This window comes from Sparus aurata, chromosome 20, assembly GCF_900880675.1.
Source record: "Sparus aurata chromosome 20, fSpaAur1.1, whole genome shotgun sequence".
Lineage (NCBI taxonomy): Eukaryota > Metazoa > Chordata > Actinopteri > Spariformes > Sparidae > Sparus > Sparus aurata.
The window spans coordinates 9,505,825-9,529,262 of record NC_044206.1 but is presented as its reverse complement, the minus strand read 5'-3'; the positions used below and the strand labels follow the sequence as shown (position 1 = coordinate 9,529,262).

General features: G+C 42.9%; 2 protein-coding genes across 2 annotated transcripts in view; one reads left to right on the top strand and one right to left on the bottom strand.

The window, feature by feature from the left end:
- cdc42ep1a (CDC42 effector protein (Rho GTPase binding) 1a) overlaps positions 1 to 8,929 on the top strand; it is a 14,817-nt gene extending 5,888 nt beyond the window's left edge. The window contains exons 2-4 of the mRNA XM_030400759.1: positions 26 to 122; positions 2,791 to 3,683; positions 7,191 to 8,929. Of these exons, the coding sequence (XP_030256619.1) occupies positions 3,212 to 3,683; positions 7,191 to 7,918 (1,200 nt within the window). The 5' untranslated portion in view covers positions 26 to 122; positions 2,791 to 3,211 and the 3' untranslated portion in view covers positions 7,919 to 8,929. The remainder of the gene's footprint in view (positions 1 to 25; positions 123 to 2,790; positions 3,684 to 7,190) is intronic.
- sh3bp1 (SH3-domain binding protein 1) lies at positions 8,920 to 23,438 on the bottom strand. Its single transcript, XM_030400758.1, has 18 exons — positions 23,128 to 23,438; positions 18,297 to 18,339; positions 17,787 to 17,891; positions 17,636 to 17,712; positions 17,266 to 17,377; positions 16,860 to 16,936; positions 16,682 to 16,769; positions 16,520 to 16,588; positions 16,284 to 16,374; positions 16,031 to 16,167; positions 14,858 to 14,969; positions 14,414 to 14,495; positions 14,250 to 14,330; positions 13,554 to 13,667; positions 13,062 to 13,159; positions 12,126 to 12,297; positions 11,616 to 11,983; positions 8,920 to 9,995 (listed from the first exon to the last, which is right to left on the bottom strand). The coding sequence occupies exons 1-18, from the start codon at positions 23,175 to 23,177 to the stop codon at positions 9,718 to 9,720; spliced, it is 2,154 nt and encodes a 717-aa protein (XP_030256618.1). The 5' UTR covers positions 23,178 to 23,438; the 3' UTR covers positions 8,920 to 9,717.

Genomic DNA, 23,438 nt, shown 5'->3' with positions numbered 1-23,438 from the left:
TTGCGTTTTGTTTCCTCTCTGACAGGAGCCAGTGAAGCCGCCCAGGAGTGTGGTAGCAGCCAGAAAGAGGCACCCTACCAGGGGTAACGGAGGGGATAAAGGATTAGAGAGGATAATCCAGGGTACGTCCAAGTCCCTCCCGTTGAGAAGTCCTTTACTCTTTTCCTGATATCCAAGAAGCGGGCCGGCAGCCTGCAACGGGGATTATAGGGTTAAAACTTATTACCTTTTAAAGACTCAAAATATTGGAGGTTTTGTCCTTGCGGTGCTTTTCAGGCCATTTATCGCCTCGGGCTGCTGGCTGCTGTATTTGTGTAACTCGGAAAACAAAGGAGCAAGTGCAAACAAGGATCACAGAGAGGAGGGAACTCAGGAGAGTTGAGTAGGATTGAAGCGTATGTGCAGATAAAATGAGCTTCGCCTGGAGGGTCCGCATACATGAGAGGTTTCAGAGGGAGCGACCCCCTCAGAGCTGCGGTCAAAGGTCTTTAACAGGATTACAGGCAGAGACAAAACACCAGAGCTTTCCGTAAGCACACATTCAGAGTAATTAATGGCTCCTTGTGTTTTCCTGTAATACTGTAAGTTATCAATTAGACTGAGGTTTTTCTTGTCAAACCTTGTTACGGCGAGACAAACTTTTGCCCTTATTGGGAAGCACATTGTGTCTGTCGCTGGGGAGCTGTAATCAGATATGTGGCCCGTCGCTTTAGTGCGGTTCATGGGAACGTGCACAAGGTCCCGGCAGGATCACGCCGTATTAGATTCGACATCACACCTCAGTATACTGGTCCCTTGCGTCCCTTTGTGAGCCTTGATATGGCTCTGCTCGGTGCTGGTATGTGGCGTGTTTCCTCCCTCTCGGCTCCCAGATGCCCCTTTTAAAACGCCAGCAAGGGGAAGTGGAGCAGGGGGCCTGGGACTGCGGTCAGCAGCAAATTAGAAAGGCTGCCTTGGACCTGACGCAATCCCCATCTCTTGAACCATAGCAGGTCATTAATGAAGCCAGACGGGGCCGTGCATGTGTGGGAGGCCCGTCGACATTTAGCTGCTGCAGTGGAAAGCTTTTAAAGAGAACCAGAGGTCCTTGTCAGGGCTGCCTTATGCTATCAAAATATTTTAGAATTGGATATCCATTACTCTGCTGGCAAAGAACAACACATCAGAAAAGGCCAATTTTTTTGTCTGCCTTTAATACAGACTTACAGTATGGAGCTCCAAAACAGACAAAAGGCTGCCAGTTAAGTCAAATTATTAAAGAGCACATGAATTAATAATACTATTAGGCAAAAGTTGAAAATTATGTGTAAAAAGAAATAGCTTTAAAGCCTACTTATATTTAATATATTATGTTGCAGCTAGAAAAAGATCATATCATGAAAACAGATAATGCTAATTTACATTAGTTAGCCTACTTTGTTAGCATTAGGCAAAATGCTTTAGCTACAGTATTGTTACGAGAGTTCATACAATAACCTTACAGCCGAATGTAGTGACTGTTTGACTTACCAGCACAAAAGTCAGCTACAGTGAGGAAACTAGCTGACGAGACTTGTGCTAATTGTATATGGCTTAAAATGGGAATAGTTGCTTAGGAAAATAAAGGTAAATGACTTGCACTTAAGGTGAAATAGCAAAATCTAAAAAGCAAGTGTAAAAAGGATTATAAAGCTTTATGTTTGTAATTTAAACTTCAGTTAGTTGGTGAGAAGGAGAGACCTGCACAGAGAAGGGTGTCTTGAGAATGCTATCTTTTACGTTAATTAGGCTACTTGGTTAGCATTGGTTAGCATGTTTAAGCTACTGTTTCAAGATTTTGTACGGTAACACTAAAGCACAATGAAGTGGCTGTTTAACATGACTACAAGCCTTTTCAGCTTGCTTCAGCGAGGAAGCTAGCTGAACATGCTTGTGCTAATGGTATGTAGCTTCCAGTTAAGTTAGCTAGCTACATGGTCCACAGGAAATAAAGAATAGCTCAATGACTTGCACTAAAATATGACACCTAAAAAGATGAAAAATAGTAAATCAATAAGTGTAATTCATTTTTTTTTCTATTTCATTTCATTATCATATTGGGAGGAAAAAGCAAAGAAAAAAAAGCATTTCTCTTTTTTTGCCAACTAATTTAAGATAAAAAAGAATTCAATTTTGATTAAAGCATAATTAAATTAATTATCCAAAACTCTTTTACTGTCCTTCCATGGTGCTGAGGCTCAATACACAGGCGGTCTGGCAGTGCTGCTTAGTAGCAGCAGGGATTTTCTTATCAGGAAATTTTCATTATCTCTTCATATCTCCCCGAGCATACTTTGCCTGTTTATAAACAAATCTAAGCCCGTTGAAGGAGGGCTGCTGCTCGGCTTTAACAGCATGACAAGTCGTTTCAGTGAGATATAAAATGAACTTTGGTCAACCTTCAGGCCAGACAAAGCAGGACAAAATGGAAGCAGGAATTCCCTGAAAGTCCACCCATTTTATGGGTACGAAGCAGACTTTGGTTTGGTGCACAGAGGAGTGACTGTGGTCTAAATTTAGATGGTTCCAGACCAGCGGACCTTTGGAACGCGGAATCCTAAAAACCTGCGGAAAGACGGATTGTTTCAAAATGCAGTTGGGTTACTTTACAACTACGTACAACAGTCAGGGTAGCGGTCTCTCGCTGAATCTCAGCTTCCACGGAGTGAACTGCAAATGTCATCCATTTCTCTCAATAGCCCTCAAAATCAAATACATCCCTGTCTGTATTTTAAAGATAGATGTTTTTTTCCCTGTTTTGACTCTCAATAGATGGTTCCATGTTGCGACCGCAGAGCCGTTTGCAGCTGGACTCAGACCTATTTCTGAGCTGATGTCGACAAAGCCAAAGCCAGAGGCAAGCGGGGGAAACCAGGCGACCTGACCACATTGCTTCCAGGAACACAACTGCACAGTGTTCTCCTCAATTTATGTCCGTTTAATTGAGCCAGCTATGCATAACAACGAGCTACAAACAGTGGGACAGAGTTTGGCCTGCACATGATAAACAGAGATAATTTTCCAGTGAACTATTTGGCGTTGCAGGCCTGGAGTTCAACTTTTTTCCCTTAGAAATTATCTTGGATTAACCTTTGAGAGGAGAAAAAGTTTGCTAGTTCATTTTTGCCATTCAGTGGGATTTAAGGACATTGTTTTCTGATTTTTAAGAAACAGTCAGTCACCTCGTCTGACCATGAATCTTCAGGAAAAGCTGTCAGGCCTCAAAGGCCTGGTCACACACTCCCACAGCAAGCGCCGCTACAAAGGCGACCTCACATTGGACATGATCAGCCCTCCTCTGGGTGACTTCCGCCACACCATGCACGTGGGCCGCGGCGGCGATGTATTCGGGGACACCTCGTTCCTGAGCAACCACGGCGGCTCGGCCAACGCGAACAACGGGGAATCGGATTCTATTTCCAGCCCCGACAACAAGATTGGGGCGTTCTTCTCCAGGACGCTCCGGCAGATCAGGAGGGGCTCTGACAACCGACCCAGAGAAGTATCCAAAGATCTGTCGCCGCCGCCGCCCCCCGTTTCTCCCATCATCAAGAACGCCATCTCCCTTCCCAGGCTGGATGTGGATATGCCTAATGGGAGTCCCACCACTAAACTGCTCTTCGGCAGTTCTCAAAGCACGCCAGATGAGAAGAAAAGCTCTTATGGTGAGTCTTAAAGCTGCTTTCATCAATATTGTTGTATCAATAATGGATCACACTACTGTGTGTATGTGAAAGGGATCGCTCTCAGTGAGGAATTATTTCCAGACTTCCCCTCAGCTATAGAGATTTTTAGCGTCTTTCAGCTAATTGTTTCGGTTTCACCTGCCTTAACTTTACCGTTTGGTTGACCTTTATTTCTTAATGCAGTGGGCAGTAGTTTTCAGAAATTCATTTCAGATAAACCCACTGTAGTTCGATACCTGTCAAGCTCCAAATGACAGTCAGAATTTCCCTCAGGGGTTGGCGGAGACCAAAACAGAGTTTCAGTTACAAAATATCAGTTACATTCATCAGGTGGCCAGAGACACAGGTCCAAATGAATGCTTAAGGTGTTCTTTGTCAAACAATCGCACAACACGTTTGCCCTATTAACTTTAACAGGTATTCACAGCTTCTTTCTGCCGCCTGTAAGTGGTTTCAGTCAATCCGTTAATCTGTTTCTGCTACTGGAATTACTGCCTGAACTTGCTGTATTCAGTATGTGTAGGTGGAGATCATAGTGTCAACCCAACCTTATTGTTGTTATTTAAGATGCTTTGTGACCTTAAAACGAGGCCTTTGTGTGTGTTAGATTTCTTTTGAGGTTAATTTCACCACTTGAAATGAATGAAAGAAGCTTTTGCTCTTTAATTCTGAAGGTCTTACGCCAGCTGTTTTGGATCAGTGAAAAACTTGTGTACATCTTCACTGGAAATTTCCCAACATGAAGTCACGTCATCTATGTTTTTTTTTACCAGTCATTCAAGGATAAAGAAAAGTACATCATCAAATCCCAAAATGGTTGCAGAGATTAAGGGAAGATGTTTTCTGCCAATTAAGTGGCACCGTTGCTAAACTTAATGAAACGCGTGGGCAAAGGTCAAATGAGTTAACCAGCGTTCACTGGAAGCTGCAGAGAGACGCGAGCATCTGTGGAGCTGCAGTGAGACTCATCCGTCAGTCCTACCTAGTAATCAAGATAGATTTGCCCCAGAAGTCCTTCTGAATCACCTTGGCTCATTATCAGCCGCGCTCACACTGATAACACACACAGAGATCCAGACAGTGCTGGCAACAAGCTGTCTGAGAGGCTGTTTGAATGACCCACATTAACACCACAGGCATGGCTCATACAGTCTGACCTCCCGTGTGTGTGTGCGTGTGTGTGTGGGTGTGTGTCTGAAGTCCGTAATCGCAACACACAGGAGAGTTAATTTCTTGCGTCACGTTTCACAGTGTCACTTATTTCCATACATGACAGTCAAAGAAAAAGTTTGACATGTTGGGAAGAGTTTTGGCATGACTAGATGAGACTGGTAGGCTGCCACTTAGCTAGGAGGCAGTTAGCCTGAGTTAGCATAAACATTGAAAACAGCGAGTCCCGCTCGGTCCCCTGTCAAACAACAGGGTGTTATTTTTTACACTTTTTTTTTTACCACGTTTGTATAAATTTAAGAAACAAGATATGACTGCTAAATAACTGGACTTAATTTCGGAGAGAGCAAAGCTAGCTGTTCCACCTAGCCTTCAGTCTTTATGCTAAGCTAAGCTAACCACATTCTGGCTCCAGGTTCATATCCAGCTTAGGCCTACAGATATCATAGTGGCGTCAGTCTTCACATCTCACTCTTGCGAAGAAAAACAATATTATATTTCTATTCTTCTATTCTATTCTTTTTTTAAAATATCTGAAAGGGATAAGAAGAAGAAGTTGTTTTAATCTTTTAAGTATGATTAACAACATTTTGGATTGTAATTAACAACATTGAGAGTCTATTAGTTCGTGTGTGCATTTTTATCTAACATCTTCAACAAATATCATATAACACACTGACTTTTGTAGTGATAACTGAAGCTAGCCTACTCCCCTTCTTTAAATGACACATGGATGGAAGAGTCGTCAGGTTTCCATCCAACCAAGTCCTCCATGTGCCGATTTCAAAGATTACGTCTTCCTCACCCTCTGGTTGAAGTGTGTTAATCTGTGAAATCAGATGCTGTTTTCTTTGGTTGGTATGAAAAACCTCCAGACTCCACGCGGCCCTTCATGGCTGGCATCGAGAGGTGCTGTGGTAATTTTACCCGTTCGGGTCACGAAGGCGGCAGTGTGTGAGTGTGTGAGTGTGTGACTTGTTAAGTGATCTGGCAGGCGCGGGAAGATGATTCACAGTTAACGGAGTGGAACAAGTCAGCACTTTGCAGGAAGGGAGTTTGCTGGCTTGTCACTGTCAGGATGGGGTTACACTGCCCCCTGTTGGAATTGTTTGAGAGGGTGACTCATAATTTACCAAATAAATTCAGTGTTTGAGATATAGGAGAATGTTTTCAAATACATCATCTGGACTCTGTGCCATAAAGGTTTTGGATCATATTCTCTGAGGAGGCTGCTTACTTCCTGTCAGCCCAGATGTTCATGTAAAACTTATTTTGTGTTTCTCTCTGGTGGTTTCCCCTCTCCATACATGCGGAAAGGAAAGGTTTGACATTTATGCGAAATGCGCTTTGTTGCTGGGAGCTAGATGAGAAAATCAATATCATCCTCATGTCTGTAAGGTCAATATGGAGCCGCTGCCAGTGGCTATTTAGCTTGGCTCAGCAAACAGAGACCAATTGTTAAAAACAATCTGCCTCCTAGCACCTCTAAAGCTCACTATTTAACATGTTACATCCTGTTCAGGGTCGGACCAGTATGTTTTAGAAGGGCCAAGACTGGTTCTGGCAATTGCTACTAATCAAGGAAACCGATGACCGATATTTTAATTAATTGGAATTTTGGAATAACCAGTGATGGAATGTAATTTAACATAAGTACATTTGCTCATTCTGCACTTTACTTGAGTAAATCCATTATCTGCTATTTAATCTGCCACTCCACCACATTTTGGAGGAAAACTCTGTACATTATACTCCTCTACATGTACATCGTAACTTAAGTTACTAGTTACTTTGCTGATTCTGATTATTCATTTAGTCTTTCGGCTGTCAGACAAAAACACTGATTCTGATAATTGGAGAAAAGCTCAGGGACAGATCAGATGATCAGCCGGGTTGATAATTGGCCAATCCCTAATCCTTTTTGCTTAGCCATGCACAGTAGCGGACAGAAAAACAAGAAGTTGTCATTGTACAAGGGGTTGCTGGAACATTTTTAGGCCTTGTCACCATAAAATTGCCAGGAAACTAGTGGAGTGACCAGGAAGCCAGTGCTGCCCGCCACGCAACCCTCCACCGTCCTTTTTGTATGAATTGGTATGAATTAAGCAAATTGGATATAATGTGTTGATATGTTAGCTTTAGATGTGCAGGTAGGTGGTTTTTGTTTACCTTTGGACAGAATCAGGCTAACTGTTTCCCCCCCAAAATAAGCACATTTCTCCAAACTGTTGATGTATTCCTTCAGAATGCAGTACATAAGACAAACTACAAAATGCCGTCTACTGTTTTAATGTGTTGATGTCTGTGTCTCCTCAGGTCCCGACTCTGGTTTCGTCACTCTGCCTCGTCTCTCCCGCTCTGAGCGCCAGCAGCCTTCCATCTCCCTTCCCATTTCCTGCTCCCCTAACATCCACCGCGGCTCTCTGACCGACCCCACCGACGCCATCTTATCCACCTGCTCCGCCTCCATTCTGACCTCTGACCCCAAACCCACCACCACCGCCTACTCTGACTCCCTTCCTTCCCTCACCTCCCTGGACACCTTCACCTTTGACCTGGGCCCCTCCCTCATGAGCGAGGTGTTCGGCCTGATCGACGGCCACCACGAGGAGCACGGCCACGCCTGGGAGGGAGAGGAGGCGGGCTCAGCGTGCGGGCTGGCCACTGAGGGATCAGAGATGGACTCGGCCACTATCTCATATGTGGATTCGCTGTTGCGGGAGGACTGCGGGGGCGGGAAGAGCCCGCATCAGGTGGAATGGGAGGAGGAAGACGGGAGCGTGACTGGCGTGAACGGAGTTGGGCTTTCTGTTAAAGTGCCTGATGTGGTGATGGGATCCCCTGAAAGAGTGAGGTTGGGGATGGGGATGGAGAGCGAGCGGTTCCAGAGTGCTACAGATGTGCTCGCACGCCACTACGGCGGCAGCCTCTCAAAGGGACAGAGCAGGATGGCGGTGGCAGATTCTGAGATGATGATCATCAACCAGGCGAAGAAGAACATGTCCTACAGTTACATGGACGACGAGGATGAAATCAAAGTCTGAGCCGAGCAAATCAGAGATGTTGTGACACTAAAGAACAAAAGTATTCATCTGATGTATGAGTTCTCTGTTACTCTGATCAAATCAATCATCTAAACTATTTTTACGGTCAGACGCTGGCTCTTTCAACAGGATGGAGACTACAACGTGAATCCAGTGTCCTTAATGTTGGATCCTTTGCTGTTATACAATCGTGCTTCAAGGATGTACACTTCTGATGCCAAAGAGTTGCTGAATGTATCGAAAAAGGAGCAAAAGACTTTTTGAAAAGGTCATGACTTTAAAAAGACTGAAACGTAGAGGAGTGTGAAGAGGCGCGGCGAGAGTGTGGATGTGCCAGAGAATGTGTTTTAAGACCGTGTCAAAGGAAACACCAGCTTTATTTACTCGACGCCCTTCATTCACTTTATACTTTACACACTTCCTCACATACGAGGGGGGAAGAGTCCTGGTCACTCATGAGAACACAAAGAGGAAGTGGGGATTAGACAAATATATTTAATCTTAATACACCCTTTTTTTTTTTTTTTACAACCTTCACTACCATCTCCTGTTAACGTTTTACTCAGGAATACACTACCAGGAAACCAAAAAAGGGAAAGAAGAGATCTGGAATCTCAGACCTCCAATCGATAAACCAGAGAGATTCGAACATCTCAGTGATTAAACTACATGGACTGAGGGAGTATGACAAGTATTGCCGGTATTTGCTAGCTGCAACTAAAGCCTAAATCATATAATTGCTCATTTTATGCTGCAAACCTTTCTATATAGATACCCTGTGCACCTTCTATGATTATGAAGTCCGACTCCTGTATTGCTTTTTATAGAAGAATTGTCATTTATATGTTCTTTTATACAAGTGTACATGAAGATTTCGACTGACCTCCTATAAATATGTACTTACAGTAAGAGCACCTGCAGTACGCAGTGCAATTCAGATTCATATGCTGCAGTCAGTACCAATGATATACTACGATGATATAAATTGACAATAAAAAATGTTTTTAGTTACGTTGACTTACCATTTATTAACATACTGTCTCAGGTTTCACGTTTAAGGTTGGTACAGAGGAATGTTATACCCAAAGTCCTCAAAGATAAACCTGAAATGTGGTTGTTAAAAATTACAATTACAAATTTTTGGTTACTATTGGATTCTTTTAAATCATTTCCCTATACCCTCAATTAGCTCATATGAATGGTCATTATTTTGTAGATTGATGGTTAAATCAACCCTAAGAGCACCACAACTGACAATTTTTTTTTTGATTCATTTATTGTGTAGCTGTTTTTTTTTTTTGACCAGAAAGACTCGCTTTCCAGCACTAACTTTGCATTCTGGGAAATACAGTATCAGTAACACAGTATATCAGTAACTGAAGAATAAATAAAGGGTGTTGGTTACAGAATTGTTGCTGGACCCCAAAATTAACTGAACTGCGACACTCCCCTACTTCAAATGAGTACAGAGAGGTAATGAACAGCAGATTAACAATATATTTAACAATGCATATGTATCAAAGGGAAGTTTTTTTTTGTTTGTTTGTTTTTTTACAAAATACACAAATATGTGTCAGCCACTTGTAACCAACCAGGCAATAAAACCTTGCATGTTTAAGAGGAACTGAACAGCAGGGTTAGAAAGAAATGTAGTCATGTTTGCACCTGCAACCACACCCACCAGGGATGTCATGGAGTACAACTGTACATCACTGTGAACAGTTAAACCACTGGAGGTCAACAATGACATTGTACATTGAAAATGTACACTGTTACTGGATGGCATATACGTCATCTTCTCACTGTGCTATAGATGGAACTGCTTTTGGCTGCGACGGAGGAGGAAGAGGTGGAGGGCAGTTCGGGGCTTTGACTCCAGGCTTTTTTGGAGGAGGCTTTTTTTGGCTGGCTCTCGGGGCTGGTACGGGCTGGGTCCTCGTGTCCGTACTCGCCGGGGCTGCGGTTGGGGGCGTAGGGGCCTGGAACTTGGGTGGTGCTGGCGGTCTTACTTTAGAGAACTGAACCGTCACCTGCTCGTTAGCTTGGTTGGCTTTGGTCACGTTGAAGGATCTTTTCGCTGTGGGATGAGAAAAGGGTTGTGATGCAAAACAGTCACCTGCCAGAAATGTATTGCGATAAGTAACACAGTTATCTGTCGGGATCTTATCAGGGTTTTTAGACCACCACTATTCTGTTCTCAAGTTGAAGGAAGGAAGTCTAGCATTTATCAGACTGACTGTGGGCAAAGAGTGCTGCACTAGAATTATATTTTGTCAGAAAAACAATTTGGAACACAGAAATGGTCAGTGTTGGTGGAGGTATATGCTTTTTCAACATCATAAATTGCTTCAGTAAGGCTGTGATGTTAAAATAAGTAAAACACTGCTGCTTAACACAAAATCAGATGAAAGTTAAAGTAAAGTAAGAAATAGTTTGTCGTGGGAAACAGCTAGTCAGACGAACATGTCATAATGGGACACCTTAAGGGTAAATAAGGTTTACAACAATGTGGGAGATGACGCATGACCAAAGAGAGTGATATTTTGGTCAGGGGTCTGAGACTTCCTGTTTCCTGTGTACTTCCTGGTTGTTACAGCGAGAGCAGTAGATTTATTTTCTCTCTGTCAGCTCGGCTTGACCCAACGAGCCGCCACTTTGACTTTGTGAGAGGAAAAGGACCGAAGTAAATAATCTGTACAGGACATTACACAATAGAAAAAAAACATACTGTATTAATAATGAGACATGCTTTCGCCCCCAGCCCGAAAAACAACTATGAGAGAAAGGGCTGCTGCTATTGTAGGAAAAAAAATATTTTTTTTATTTTTTCTGTGGCTTTGAAAGGAGTCTTACGAAATCTGAGAAAACCCAGATGATCTCATGGTGATGTCATCAGGGCTATCTTGGCTTGGGGTTTGACACTTCAGATTTCTAACTGAAAGTCTGTGTTGTTAACCCCATGGGTTAAGTTTGAAGAAAGTGAACATTGACCAGGCAGGAAGGCTGTAACAAAAACAATTGATTTGCATAATGGCAAATGTAAGATGTAAGATTAAACATTAATGCTCTCAGATGAAAACTGAGACATCCAAATGGATGCGATTTTAATGTTATAAAGGTGTAATCTGTAAAATATAGCCAGGTTTCGCAGGTAGCTCCAAAAAAATCACCATAGTAACCAACAACTGCTGCTCTGTGCTAGCTATCCCTGGCTGTAGCTAGCTACCGTTAGCTGATTAGCTCATGGCTCAGTTAGCCAAAGAGCAGTGACAAAAACACTGTTGTCTCTTCACACTCTGTTGATAATGTGAGTTATTTTTTCTGTGGCTTTGAAAGGAGTCTTACGAAATCTGAGAAAACCCAGATGATCTCATGGTGATGTCATCAGGGCTATCTTGGCTTGGGGTTTGACACTTCAGATTTCTAACTGAAAGTCTGTGTTGTTAACCCCATGGGTTAAGTTTGAAGAAAGTGAACATTGACCAGGCAGGAAGGCTGTAACAAAAACAATTGATTTGCATAATGGCAAATGTAAGATCCAGTGCTTCGGGTGCTACTGGGAAATCAAAATGGGGATTTCTCAACCCAAAATAAATCAGCTCTTGAGAGTATCCCAATTCAACAATGCCGTGTGTCTCTGAACAAGGTCAACATTTGGGGTTAAGACAGCCATTGGGCACAGTGGACTTTGACTTACGTTTATATGGTGAGCTGATCTTCACAAGTGCCCTGGGAGAGTCTGGTGGGGCCTCGAAAATTGGCTCCAGCTGGCCCTGTTCTGAGCTCTGCCTCTGGGTGGGACTCCTGATCTGACCTGTGCTTGGTGCTGGTCCTGTTGCTTTAGGCAGCGGGGCTGGGCCCTGGTTTGCTGCTGAGCTACAGGCAGTGGAAGTGTTGGAAATCACAACCGGGCAGGGATTGACAGAGGGTGAGCTACTGGGTGTTGAGTTTGGAAGGGCTGGTGCTGCCGTCTCAGCCATGGGGCTGGCCCACGTGGTGGTGCCGCTGCGACTCACAGAGCCAGATTTCACCAGGAAGAAGCCACCACTGTCCTGAGAGGCTGTGCTGATGGAAAGAAATAGACAGTGGTTAATGTCTTTGTAACTAAATTGGAATGAGGTACAAATATTTCAAACACCCGTCTCTTGCAGCCATTAGTGTGCAAACCCAGGGTAGCATTAACTTTCCAACCCTTTTAGAGCAGTACCTGTTTGTCTTTGAGAGGGGGAGGTGAAATGAGGAGCAGGAGGAGGCTGTGGATGACGAGGAGGAGACCGTCCTGCTCAGTTTCTCCCTTTCTGACATCAGAGACTGTGAAACAGGAGGTGGCAGGGTCTCTTCCGGGATTTCAGGGAGTTCTGGGATCTCAAAAGAAACAGCTGCCCGAAACAAAGGGAAAAAGAATCAAATTAATGAGAGCTGCGTCAAGTAAAGAGCATTTCATTTGAGAATTCGCCACCTGTTGAATTCATAACCAAAACAAAAAGAGAGCAGCATATCACCAGAAAAGTAGCTATAAGCTGCCATTAGCTAGTTAGCTCAGTTAGCCATGCAGCTAGGAGTCCAGAATGGGGGCTTGGTTGATCATTTTTATCGAAGTTTTGAATATTTTCAACCAGAATTGGCCCCATCACACCTTGGGGATTATTTGAGAAGTTATAATCAAGAAATCAAGAAAATAAAGAGGCATTACTAAAATGCACCTACAAACATACATCATCTTGAGAAGTGACTTGTCTTAAAGAGTTAAACATAACCCTAATCCTATCTGAAATTGCATAATTTTAGTTTAGCTTGTGCTCATTTGGTACATATTGCTACATCAGTTGGATTTAAACAAGGGTCCACCATATAATTATTATTTACAACTAGTAAATACACAATGCAAAGAAGGTAAGAGAAACAATAGTGTAAATAAGACCCTACAGTTAATTTAAATTGTCCGATCACTTGACTGGTTGTAGTGATGGTACCATCTTAGCGATTGAATTTGAAAAGTACAATGTCAAATAAAATTCAACTTGATGAAATGCAAAAATGACATTTTTGTTGCAAAACCCAAGTAGCAATCAACCAGAATAACCCTTTAAAGACTGAATGCTGATGTCACATGAAGGTCTACATCAGTGTTTGGTGTTTGTACCTTCGGGGAAGAGGCTGGAGCTGTGCTGAATAAGGGGCTCAATGACCGTCACCACTTGGACGGAGGAAGCTGACGCCATGTCGAACAGAGCAGCTTCTCTAAAGTGGCAGAGAGGTGGAGAAGAAGAACACGTGGGACGGAGAAAGTCAGCACGTTCATCAGGAGTTATTTTAAGACAAGTTTAACCAGGGTGTCACTAAAGTAAAAAACACTTAGCTACTTGGCTTGAAAATAAACAAAAAAACTCTTTAACCACTGAGTGTGCAAACAAAGTGCGAAAGCAAGAAAGTGTGAGCCGAGCAAACCATCTGTCAGCCAGTCTGCTAACAGGAAGTTGCACGTGACCAGCAGGTCTGGCTAATAAAATGATTTGCTATTATCCATCCTTTCACATGAGGACACAAACATGATGAAAGAGGATGGAGCAGGCGGGACGGGGAACACGTATGAACGTAGCAGGCTAAAGACTGAAATCATCAGATCACAACGCACCCTTCGGCTCGTGGCCAGAGTAGATTGGGCCCCAGGACGATGGCGATGTTGCTGGGCGTCATCTTGTTTACGGCCTGCTGCTCAGACAACAGAGACAAGAACTGGACCAGGTACCTGACAGGGAGAGAGGGGGAAAAGATAAGTTGACTAGGGAGAAAGGAAGGAAGTCAAAGAGGACTGTAAAGATTAAACATTAATGCTCTCAGATGAAAACTGAGACATCCAAATGGATGCGATTTTAATGTTATAAAGGTGTAATCTGTAAAATATAGCCAGGTTTCGCAGGTAGCTCCAAAAAAATCACCATAGTAACCAACAACTGCTGCTCTGTGCTAGCTATCCCTGGCTGTAGCTAGCTACCGTTAGCTGATTAGCTCATGGCTCAGTTAGCCAAAGAGCAGTGACAAAAACACTGTTGTCTCTTCACACTCTGTTGATAATGTGAGTGAATATCTGGAAAATTCTAGCCATATCTTACAAACTGCTGCTTTAACCTGTTTCCAATCCGTTTGCATAAACCAAACAAGAGTCATGCTAGCTGCTCTGTGAGGCTATATAATATATATAATATGAGGACGTCTTTCTTTGCTCCTGATTTACTGACCCCTCTAAGATACGTTTTTTGTCCAAGTGACAGTAAAATGTAATGTTTTATCATGCCGTATTCTTTTTTCAGATGTACACTAGAGCACACACCTGAGGTTGTTGTAGTTTTCAAGTGGCAGTCTCTTCAGAAGTGCTTTGAACTGCTCCAGCTTCTCCGTCGGGTCTTTTTCTCTGCGGAGAAGGAAACGAAACTCAAGAAACAGGCTTGAAACCACAGTTAGGTGAGAAATAAACCTTGTAGATATCGTACACACCCCGCTGCTTTGAACCAGTCACTGTAGAGTTCAAAGGTCATCAGAGGTTCGGGGAGTTCTCGCAGGTAACACTTCAGGGCCCCTGTCACCACACATTCACAGAAGAATCATCACAGGATGCTATTAAACAAGATGAGGTCATATGTTCACTTAATTACTGCCCATTTTTGTGTTGTTAGAGAGCTTGTTTAAATAAGCAATCCATGACACCGTGTTGCTATGCTCGACTCATGAAAGCGTTCACATTGCTGTTCTAAAATTTCTCCAGCACACAGGAAATGAAGTATTCTACATTACTGGAAGCTGCACCAGGGGCTGTATGTGGAGCAAACAGAAGAGGAAGTGGGTAAGCTAGAGAGGGCCGTCAAAGTCACATTGGCTGAACAGTGCCCACAACAGAAACTCGAACGAAAAAAACAAAAATTGGCACAGGAACGTCATTACCGGCCACGGCATGAGGGTCCATGCTGAACTCGCTGTGGTCGACAGTTTCTTGATCCAAGCAGTTCTTCAGCCTCTTCACCACCGAGGCTGCCGCTGCCAGGCGGAACAGACCCTGAGGGACGAGGAGAGGGACTTTTTTAATGATTTGATGGAGATTGATTCGATGAAGTGATTAGCTATGATGGGGTTTTAGTCATGACCAGATGCAAAGACGGAAACCACAGCGCTGCTTGTCAAAAACACTTCACAGCCATTAATGACACAACATGCATATTACATACGTCACATACTGTATATCACATACATAGGGATCTAGTAACATGGTCCAGAATGAAATGTGAACTGTTTGAATGCGTTGAGGAATTTATGGTGTTTGTTTCAGTGTGTCCAGTGCTGAGGTTTGGACACTCCAGTCAGCCTCAGCTGTACTTGTGTTTAGCGCTAATTAGCAATTGTTGGTATGCTAACATGCTGAACTGAGGTGCAACTCATGGTGCACATGCTTCAGTGCACATTAGCAATTGTCACTGTGAAAATCGTAGCACGCTACATTTAGCATTTTCAAAGCAGCACTGTGCCAGTACAGCTTCCCTTTTAATTGTATCTATGAGCAAAATATCCGCTCGCATGCTCTGAAACATATAGGTATACTCAACTGTATGGACAAGGACTGTATGGTAAAAAAACATGCTGTTCCTACAGCGGAAATACCTTTCCGATGCCAATAATTCATTTTTTGTTTTGCATTTTGTGTTTTGCTTCCTTGTTTTAACATTTCTCAGTCTGGGCTTCCTTGTGTTTGGATTAACTGTTGAGTGTTTATTCTGTTTTATTGTTCCCTGCTTTCGCTTTGCCTGTGTTGGACCCCAGGATGGAAGTAGTTTGTATTAAGTGCATCCTAATAATAAATGAACGAATGAATGAAGAAAAATGTCAGAGCACTTTGGATAGTCGGCTTTGAAAGGTTTCATATGAATAGAGTTATCATATTATTATTATAAACCTAGCATCAATAAGCATTTGATGCAACTGTGGTCTGCAGACTGGACTCATGTAAAACAAATCTATGTCCTCGGGTGGTGAGTACATTTGTGAGAAAGTACCAAGGAGTAAAAGTACAATTTAAATGAGATTTATGATTATCTATGTGAACTCCGATCCCGTCAGTCCTACCTCCTCGCTCATGCCCGTTCTGAGGAGCATGTGAATACACTCCTGGATCGGCGCAGCGATTTCTCTGTTGCTTTGAGACAGATGGGACAACAGAGGCTCCCCATAGACCTTCTGGTTGGAGAGGTTTATCGGCGGCCCTGCGGAATCAGATAAGCACAAAGAGGAAATAGGCACACATGCAAGCAGAACACATGATATAATTCAAATGACGATGCACCAAATAAATGCATAGACTGCTGCAAGGTAACCCCACCTTTCTGGCTGTGATTCTCTTTGAGCTCGCTGATGTTTCTGTTCAGGAACTCGTGTGAATTTTTGTGGTACTCTGCTTGCAGCTCGAGAAGCTATAGCCGGGGACACAAGAGAGGTAAATCTGAAATGAGATGAATATGCAGACTTTGTGCTTTTTTTTTTTTTTTCCTGTGAGATGAGGTTATTATCACCACACTCAGGAGAAAAATATATCGAGCCGTCACAACTGCGACTCACGCGGATGAAGTAGTTGGCGTAGTCTTCTTCCTTAGTTGCAAAGTGATACAGATCTGCAGAGTATTGGTCCTGCAGAGACAGGAAAACAGAGAGGTCAGGGGTCAAGACTAGGTTCAATGCCTCGGGCTGGATCCTTGCTACAAAAGAAGGAAACACTGGTACCTTGATGCTCTCCAGCCTCCTCCACGCTTCTTCCACTTCCTCCCTGAGCCCATCCTGCTTTGCCTGGGGACCTGTGCTAGCTTGGCTCCTGAAAACGCACACAAAAATATACGTAATGCATCTGTGTAATAGCATCTTTTGGGACACACGAGGGCTTAACCGAGTCCGCGCAGCTCACCTGCTTCTCGCATTGTTCCAGTCTGTGGTGAGCTTCGCAAACTGCTTCTTGTTCTTGAGAATCTCTGGTAAATCGTCCTGGAGGGGAAAGAGAACAGACGTAAAACATTGGGTCTTTAATTTGTCTCATTCCTGTGTGGAGTTTATATATTCTTCTGTGGAAATGTGCAACAATACAGTTACAAGTGTGCTAATTGTGCACTTCTAGATAAGTACATACCGAGGATGGAAAGAAAACATGACACAAAAACCCAGAGCCCAACCAAAGCACTGCAAAACCAAACCAACCAGTGCAATAAATAGGACAATATAAATTTACACACGTAGTGCAGCTGTGGTCATGTGAAGCGCGGCGATCGGAAGTATAATATTAGTTTGTGTTGTTAACAACATGCAGTCACTCGCACCTCGCTGAGCTTGTTGAGGGGCTCCAGAACGGCCTTCTCCACTTTCATCTCAAAGTCTGCCAGCATGCTGGCCAACATCTTCTCCATGAAGCAGCACATCTCCAGCACCCTCCTGACACACATGGAGTTAAAAGATTATAAAAACGCAGGAGGATCTTGCACATTCCAAATAAAAGACATGACTAGTGACAACGGTCACAAGTTGTAGACAGTGAGTGGGATCCTCTTTCTTTTTCATCCAAAACTGAAAGCCAGCGTACTACAGTCATGAGGTTTTTCACATGACTGCAGTCAGTTGTTAGCTGTCAGGTCAAGAGCATGAATAGATGGATGGATGGATGGATGGACTGTAGAGCATCAAACCTGTCACCTGATAGAGGACTCTGCATCAAAGTCTTTGAGGCTCTCCGCCATGCTGATGGACAGCAGCATCAGGGGGAGCTTTTTCTGTGGAGACAGAAGCAGATGTAACACCCGAAAGCAGCCAATCAGAAAGACATCAGAGACAGCACTTTCAGTACCATTCGTTTTTCGGCGTCCAGCCCCTGCTGACTCTGCATGCAGCCCTGCAGCTTCTTGTGAAGGACCTGAGCCGCCTTCTTGGCCGGTTCCACCCGCTGCTCCACCTGCACTCAGTTGGAGACACACAATCATGCAGCAACACTTAGAGCTGAAACTACGTGATCTCTTCACTTGCAGGGCTTGTGCATGTGTTCGGGTCTGATGTTGTATGAAATGTGCCTTTGGTCCCTTTTCTAATGTTCATTTTGACTTCCAGTGTCCCTTTTTCTTTACACAGGACACATTTTCCATTCTAAGCCACGTTATAGTTGTAAATGGTGGTGTGGTGCTGGTGATCACAGCTGAGCAAAGAAAAAAATCAGTACAATCAATCCTAATGATTCATGTCAGACTGAATTCAAATGTAACACAGCGCAGGTAAAGCTATAAAGTGATCACAGATTGATCCTAATTCATTTAGAGGAGATGTAGATGCTATAGGGATAAAGCAGAATGTTTTGTTGTCTCACCAAAACCAGGTCCTCATGGAGAAGATCAGTGGCATCTTGTGTCCTGCAGAGGTGTACGTTGTGTTGGTTAGTGAGTGTACAGGTAAACAGTTCTGGACCAGAAACAACTGGTTGAAATGTATCCAACAACAACATGATATTCAATGTCCTTTCATAATAATGTAGGGCCTAATCATAATTCATAGTCATTATTTTCAATATCAGTTCATCTGAGGATCATTGTCTCCATTTCTATATTAGTCTATAAAATGTCAGGTTTGAAAAACGCCCCTTAGAATATCCTTAAACCAGTGGTGATGTTGTTGTTTTACACAACAGTCCAAAACCTTTGCAAAATACTCACTTCTTAACAGATTAAACAAAGAAGCAGGGAGTCATCTGCTGAAATTAGGGGATGGCTGCCAGTTTTGCTTGAAACTGACTTGCAGGAACATGCTTATCCTCTGTCTTGTTAAACGTTGGATGAGAGGATTGTCACCACTCGTGTCGTTGTATGTATATAAACAACTAATATCAAAAAAACAAAGAAAATCCTACTACGAGCAGCTCTAAATCTCACAAATTAAAGGTGATTCTGAAGAAAGATACTTGAGGTTCATTCCCAGGGTGTCACATACCGACGCCTCAGCTTAGAATTTATTGATGAACACCTTCCCGAAGTGTTGGTATTTGACAGCCTGGGTGTGAGACTCAACAACCAATCTTTCTCCAGCATTGCCTCCCCGACTTTCAACACATTATGTGTCATTTGTAATTTGGAAAAAATGACAAGCTGTGTTGTTAGAGACTACTTCTCTACATTTTTTCTTTCCATTTCTTAAATAAGCCAACTGGATACTGATATTTAGTGCACAGACATGTGCGTGGTATCATTTAGTAACTTGGCAAAAAAGAAAGCAGGTTTTTTTAAAATGTTGAACTATTCCTTTAAACAGCTATCCGGTCATTAAAATTGTTGCCAGTTATTTTTTTTTATGTCGACCGACTTCTTATCCACCGACACGTTATTTCATCTCTACCGTCACTGTTAAAGTCATTCGTCAAGCATAATGTGAACCATTTGCTGCTTCTCAGATGAGAGGATTTGTTGCTTTTGCTCTGTTTTATGATGCTGTAAATAAAACATCTGTGAATTTTAGATTGTCTGTTGGCCCTCTTACGAAGGTTTTGGACAGAAATGGGCGGCATGTGTCTTTTGAAAGTTCTATCTGAAGATAATAGGAACACAATGTGTGGTTATGCAAATACTCAGATCCTTTCCATAGCATAAGTAAAAGTAGGAATTTCTACATAAACATGTTTAAAGTAGCACAGAATGGAAATACTCAAGTGAAGTATTTTAAACCTGTACTTACTACTTAGAGGCAATTAAAATAATTTTAGTTGAGAGCGTTCAAACATTAACTGAAAATGATCAAAAGAATACAAACAAATAGCGGCTTTGACATTATGACATCTGCGCGTTATGTTGCAGAGCTATGTAGCGAAGTTGGCGTGCTAACCATCTGGCCCAGTCGGAACTGCTAGCTGCACAGATAACTGAGCTAACTAGCCGGGGAAGCTAAAGTTAGAAGTTCCTCTGTGGTGATACGCTGCCCTCCCATTTGTTTTCAGTATGAATTTGACAGGAGGTTGTGACATAATGCACCTGTAAGTGCAAAACTTAAGTAAATGTATTTACTTTCTGCCACTGTAATGCCCACAGATCCAATACAAAAACACTTAAACAGAACTCATCCACACCTAGTATGTTTTCTATGTTGTACTTTCAATTAAAAACAATAAAACTACATTGCTGCGTTCATGTACCGCTGGGACAGTCTGAGATGCAGGTTTTTATAAGATATTTAGAAGCTGCCTTCTAAGAAGCCAGATAATAATCAAATAAGTACACTTCCTCTGCTCTGAGCTCTTGGTATATCTGTCAGAGGATACTTTTTGGCCTGACTGAGAAATGACATGAAGCCAACGACCTAAAGGTGGAGTGTGAGGGCTGCGACTGTGTTTTAGTTCAGTGCCAGCGCTGTGAGAGGGCGGAGAGTCTTGATAAACCAAAACCCCTCTTCTATCTCTGCCGCCACACACAGATTGCTTAAATCAGAGGGGAAGGAGATGAACAGACAGGTGAAACACGACAACTCCCATCTGAGAGCATCTTCAAGCCCGCTTCACACCAAAAGGAAGCCCTGCCCAGTTCGCAAAGAGGTCGCCCGGGCTCCACCACCTCTGAGGTGTTGTTTCTTGTGAGCCTGACATCTGACGTTTCAAAACACAAAGCGGAGAGCTCCCCAGTGTGTTTGAACCACTCGCCAGTTCCCCTTTCTTAATCTCTCACTTCTACAAAAACTGATCATTCCCCAAAAAGTGAAATTACATAAGAGCATGTGAGCAGGCGCGCTGTACGCTAATTTAGGAGAATAAAAGCACCTGTGTAGGCGTGCATGCATGCTCATATCACGGGTGTAGTGAGCTGACCACGGTGACAAATAGAGAACTGACATAACAATCGGAATCAATGTTTTGTCACACTTTGGGGTCTAAAAGCGATCAATTCATACACAATGGACAATGCGCGTTCATCCTTTGAGTGCGCGTTTTATTTGTGCACATGTGTGTTCATCTCAACCACAGTCACAGCGTCGCTGCAGAACTGAGAACTGGGTGAAGTGCAGCAGTGGTAGCTGGAGCCCACGCTGCTCTGCTGCAGATGCACGCTGTGTAGGTTTATTATTAAACCACGGTACGTCAGAGGTATAGAGCCAGCATGGCCTCACACACACACACACACACACACACACACACACACTATCACCCCTGTTGCATGCAAGCTTGTACCAAGAAAAACCAAACAGGGTGTGGGTGTCAGTCGTTTTATGTCAATGTCAGTCACAGGCACTAACTTTTTAGGTCAGAGGTATGAAACCTGTTCGGCACACGACAGGTGTTTGATTATCAAGTCGATGAAGCTTCATTAAATTAATTACTGCAATTAGGCCTACTTCATTCGTGTCAAAGTTGAGACAACCACTGCATCAACGTCGTGTGTGGCCAACATTAACCACAAACCTGACTTGGTCAGTCTACTCAGGCGTGCTGAACCTTTCTGGCTTTCACGCGTAGAAGAGCCTGAGGTTTCCCTCAAAACCCAGGCAGTGCGCTTCACTTTAAAGAGGAACCAGCCACTGCGAGCATTTCAGCTTTACACACTTTTCAACACCTTGTTCGCAACTGTGGAAACAGAACAGGGAAACCAAAGGAGAATTCAACATTTCCTCAAAACAGAATATGGCGCCGCAATGAAAACCCCTCCAGTCCAACAAGCAAAGGCGCACAGGAGCCATTCGAAAGTCGATAAATGCTTCTGGACTCGAGGAGAGCGAAATGAGCCTTCAGCGTTTTTAATAAATGAAATGATCCATCCACACATTAACACTACTGAAGAAAACTTTTATTCAGCCTCACAGCGGCAGCTTTAAAGAGACCCATAACTTTGACTGAACAAAGGTCACCGTAGCTGGGAGGTGATGATTACAGGAGCAGTGTATGGGACAAATGAGGTCGGGAAGGCGCCAGACTAACTCAGCTGTCAGCTTTGCGCCTAAACCTATAGCTGACATTAGCCGCTACAAGCTAGATTAGACTATGTGATGTGTAGCAGGGTATAGTAGCAAAACCTCAAAGTGTACTGCATTGAGCGAGGGTACATTTAAATGCCTATGAATTCAACTTTTCCTCTACTGATATACTGTACTTAAAGTTCAATTTTATGTAGTAGAGAAAGAATTAAAATTATACCATCAGTCTTGGCAGATGGTGAAAAAAAATCGTAAAAAAGCCTGAGATACGCACGAGCATGCTATACTACGGCCCGAACAGTAGCTAGCATTAGCAACGTTAACGTGAGCCAGCATCAGCAATGTTAAAGGTAGCTGGTTAGCATTAACCAACGTTAATGTTAGCTAGTGTTCGCAAAAGTTGTGTAAGCTAGGTAGCATTAGCTATGTTAACGTCTGCTGGGGACAGCTGATGCTAACAACAGCGCTGTTGCGGTGTGAATGCAACGGATGGTGGGAGTTACGATTCTGACATACTTGTACTTTATTTGAGTATTTCCATTCTATGCTACTTTTACTTTTATTTTCACTCCACTATATATTTAAAAAACAAATACTGTACTTTTTACCCCACTACATTAATTGGATAACTTAAATAACTGGTTTATTTTTAAATCAGATACCTGTCTTTTCTTTATCAGAGCCATAGTAGCACATTTTTAACTTAATTTATTTTATACATGATCAGATACATAAAAAAAAAAACAACACTGAATCAGATATACAGAAAAAAACTGAAGATCAGATATGGTAATCTGTTGACTCATATGATGCTGCATCTACATGTACTTATACGTATACATCAGTTTTGTACTTTTGATATTTAGGTACATTTAAGTTCAGATACTTTAACACTTTTAATCAAGCGCTGCTCCCATGGACAACTTTGACAAAAGCAAAATATTAAGAGGAAGTTTTTATTTCTTCTTTCAAAAGTAACAAAGTGTTGCTTTTCACACACTTCCTATTGTGTGTGTCGACAGTGATTGCTGTGATAACCGAGTAATCAAAATTCATTAAGCGATGATAACTTAACCTGACATACATGACCATGTATAAATCATCAGACCGAAATCCTATCCTACACCAGAACATGCCACTTTTGGATTCACACAAGATCCCAAATGCCCTGATGTCCGGTGTGAGAGCCTTGATGTACAGTTTAAATGCAACATAGTCAGAAGGAGATACAGAATGTACCGGGTTGAGGAACTTACTTTGCACCAGAGCTGAGCTGCTTCAGGATGCTCAGAGACTGCCGGAGCATGCTGGCAGTGGAGTCCAACCAGCTCTTCTACCTGATCTTCTCAGCCCTGCTCAGCCTCAAGAGATATATATCCTGCTCCAAAAACGTCCACACAGGGTCCAGCCGTGTTACTTCATCAGGGAAAGGAGGCACAGACGAGTCTCCTCTGCCTCTGTGCTTGTTGCTTGTGTGTCTGTTTGTGTGTGCGTGATTGGCCTGTAAGTTTTCGTTCTTGTTTCAGGAGTGTGCTCTTGACACAAACCAGTGAATGAGGAAGTTGCA

Bases quoted from the DNA above. Each gene is read 5' to 3' on its own strand.
- sh3bp1 (XM_030400758.1), bottom strand. From the start codon at position 23,177: ATGCTCCGGCAGTCTCTGAGCATCCTGAAGCAGCTCAGCTCTGGTGCA. The intron at 17,892-18,296 runs GTGAGACAACAA...AACTGAGTGCAG, and splicing joins TCCATGAGGACCTGGTTTTG to GTGGAGCAGCGGGTGGAACC. The intron at 14,496-14,857 runs GTAATGACGTTC...GTGTGGTGACAG, and splicing joins GGACCCTCATGCCGTGGCCG to GGGCCCTGAAGTGTTACCTG.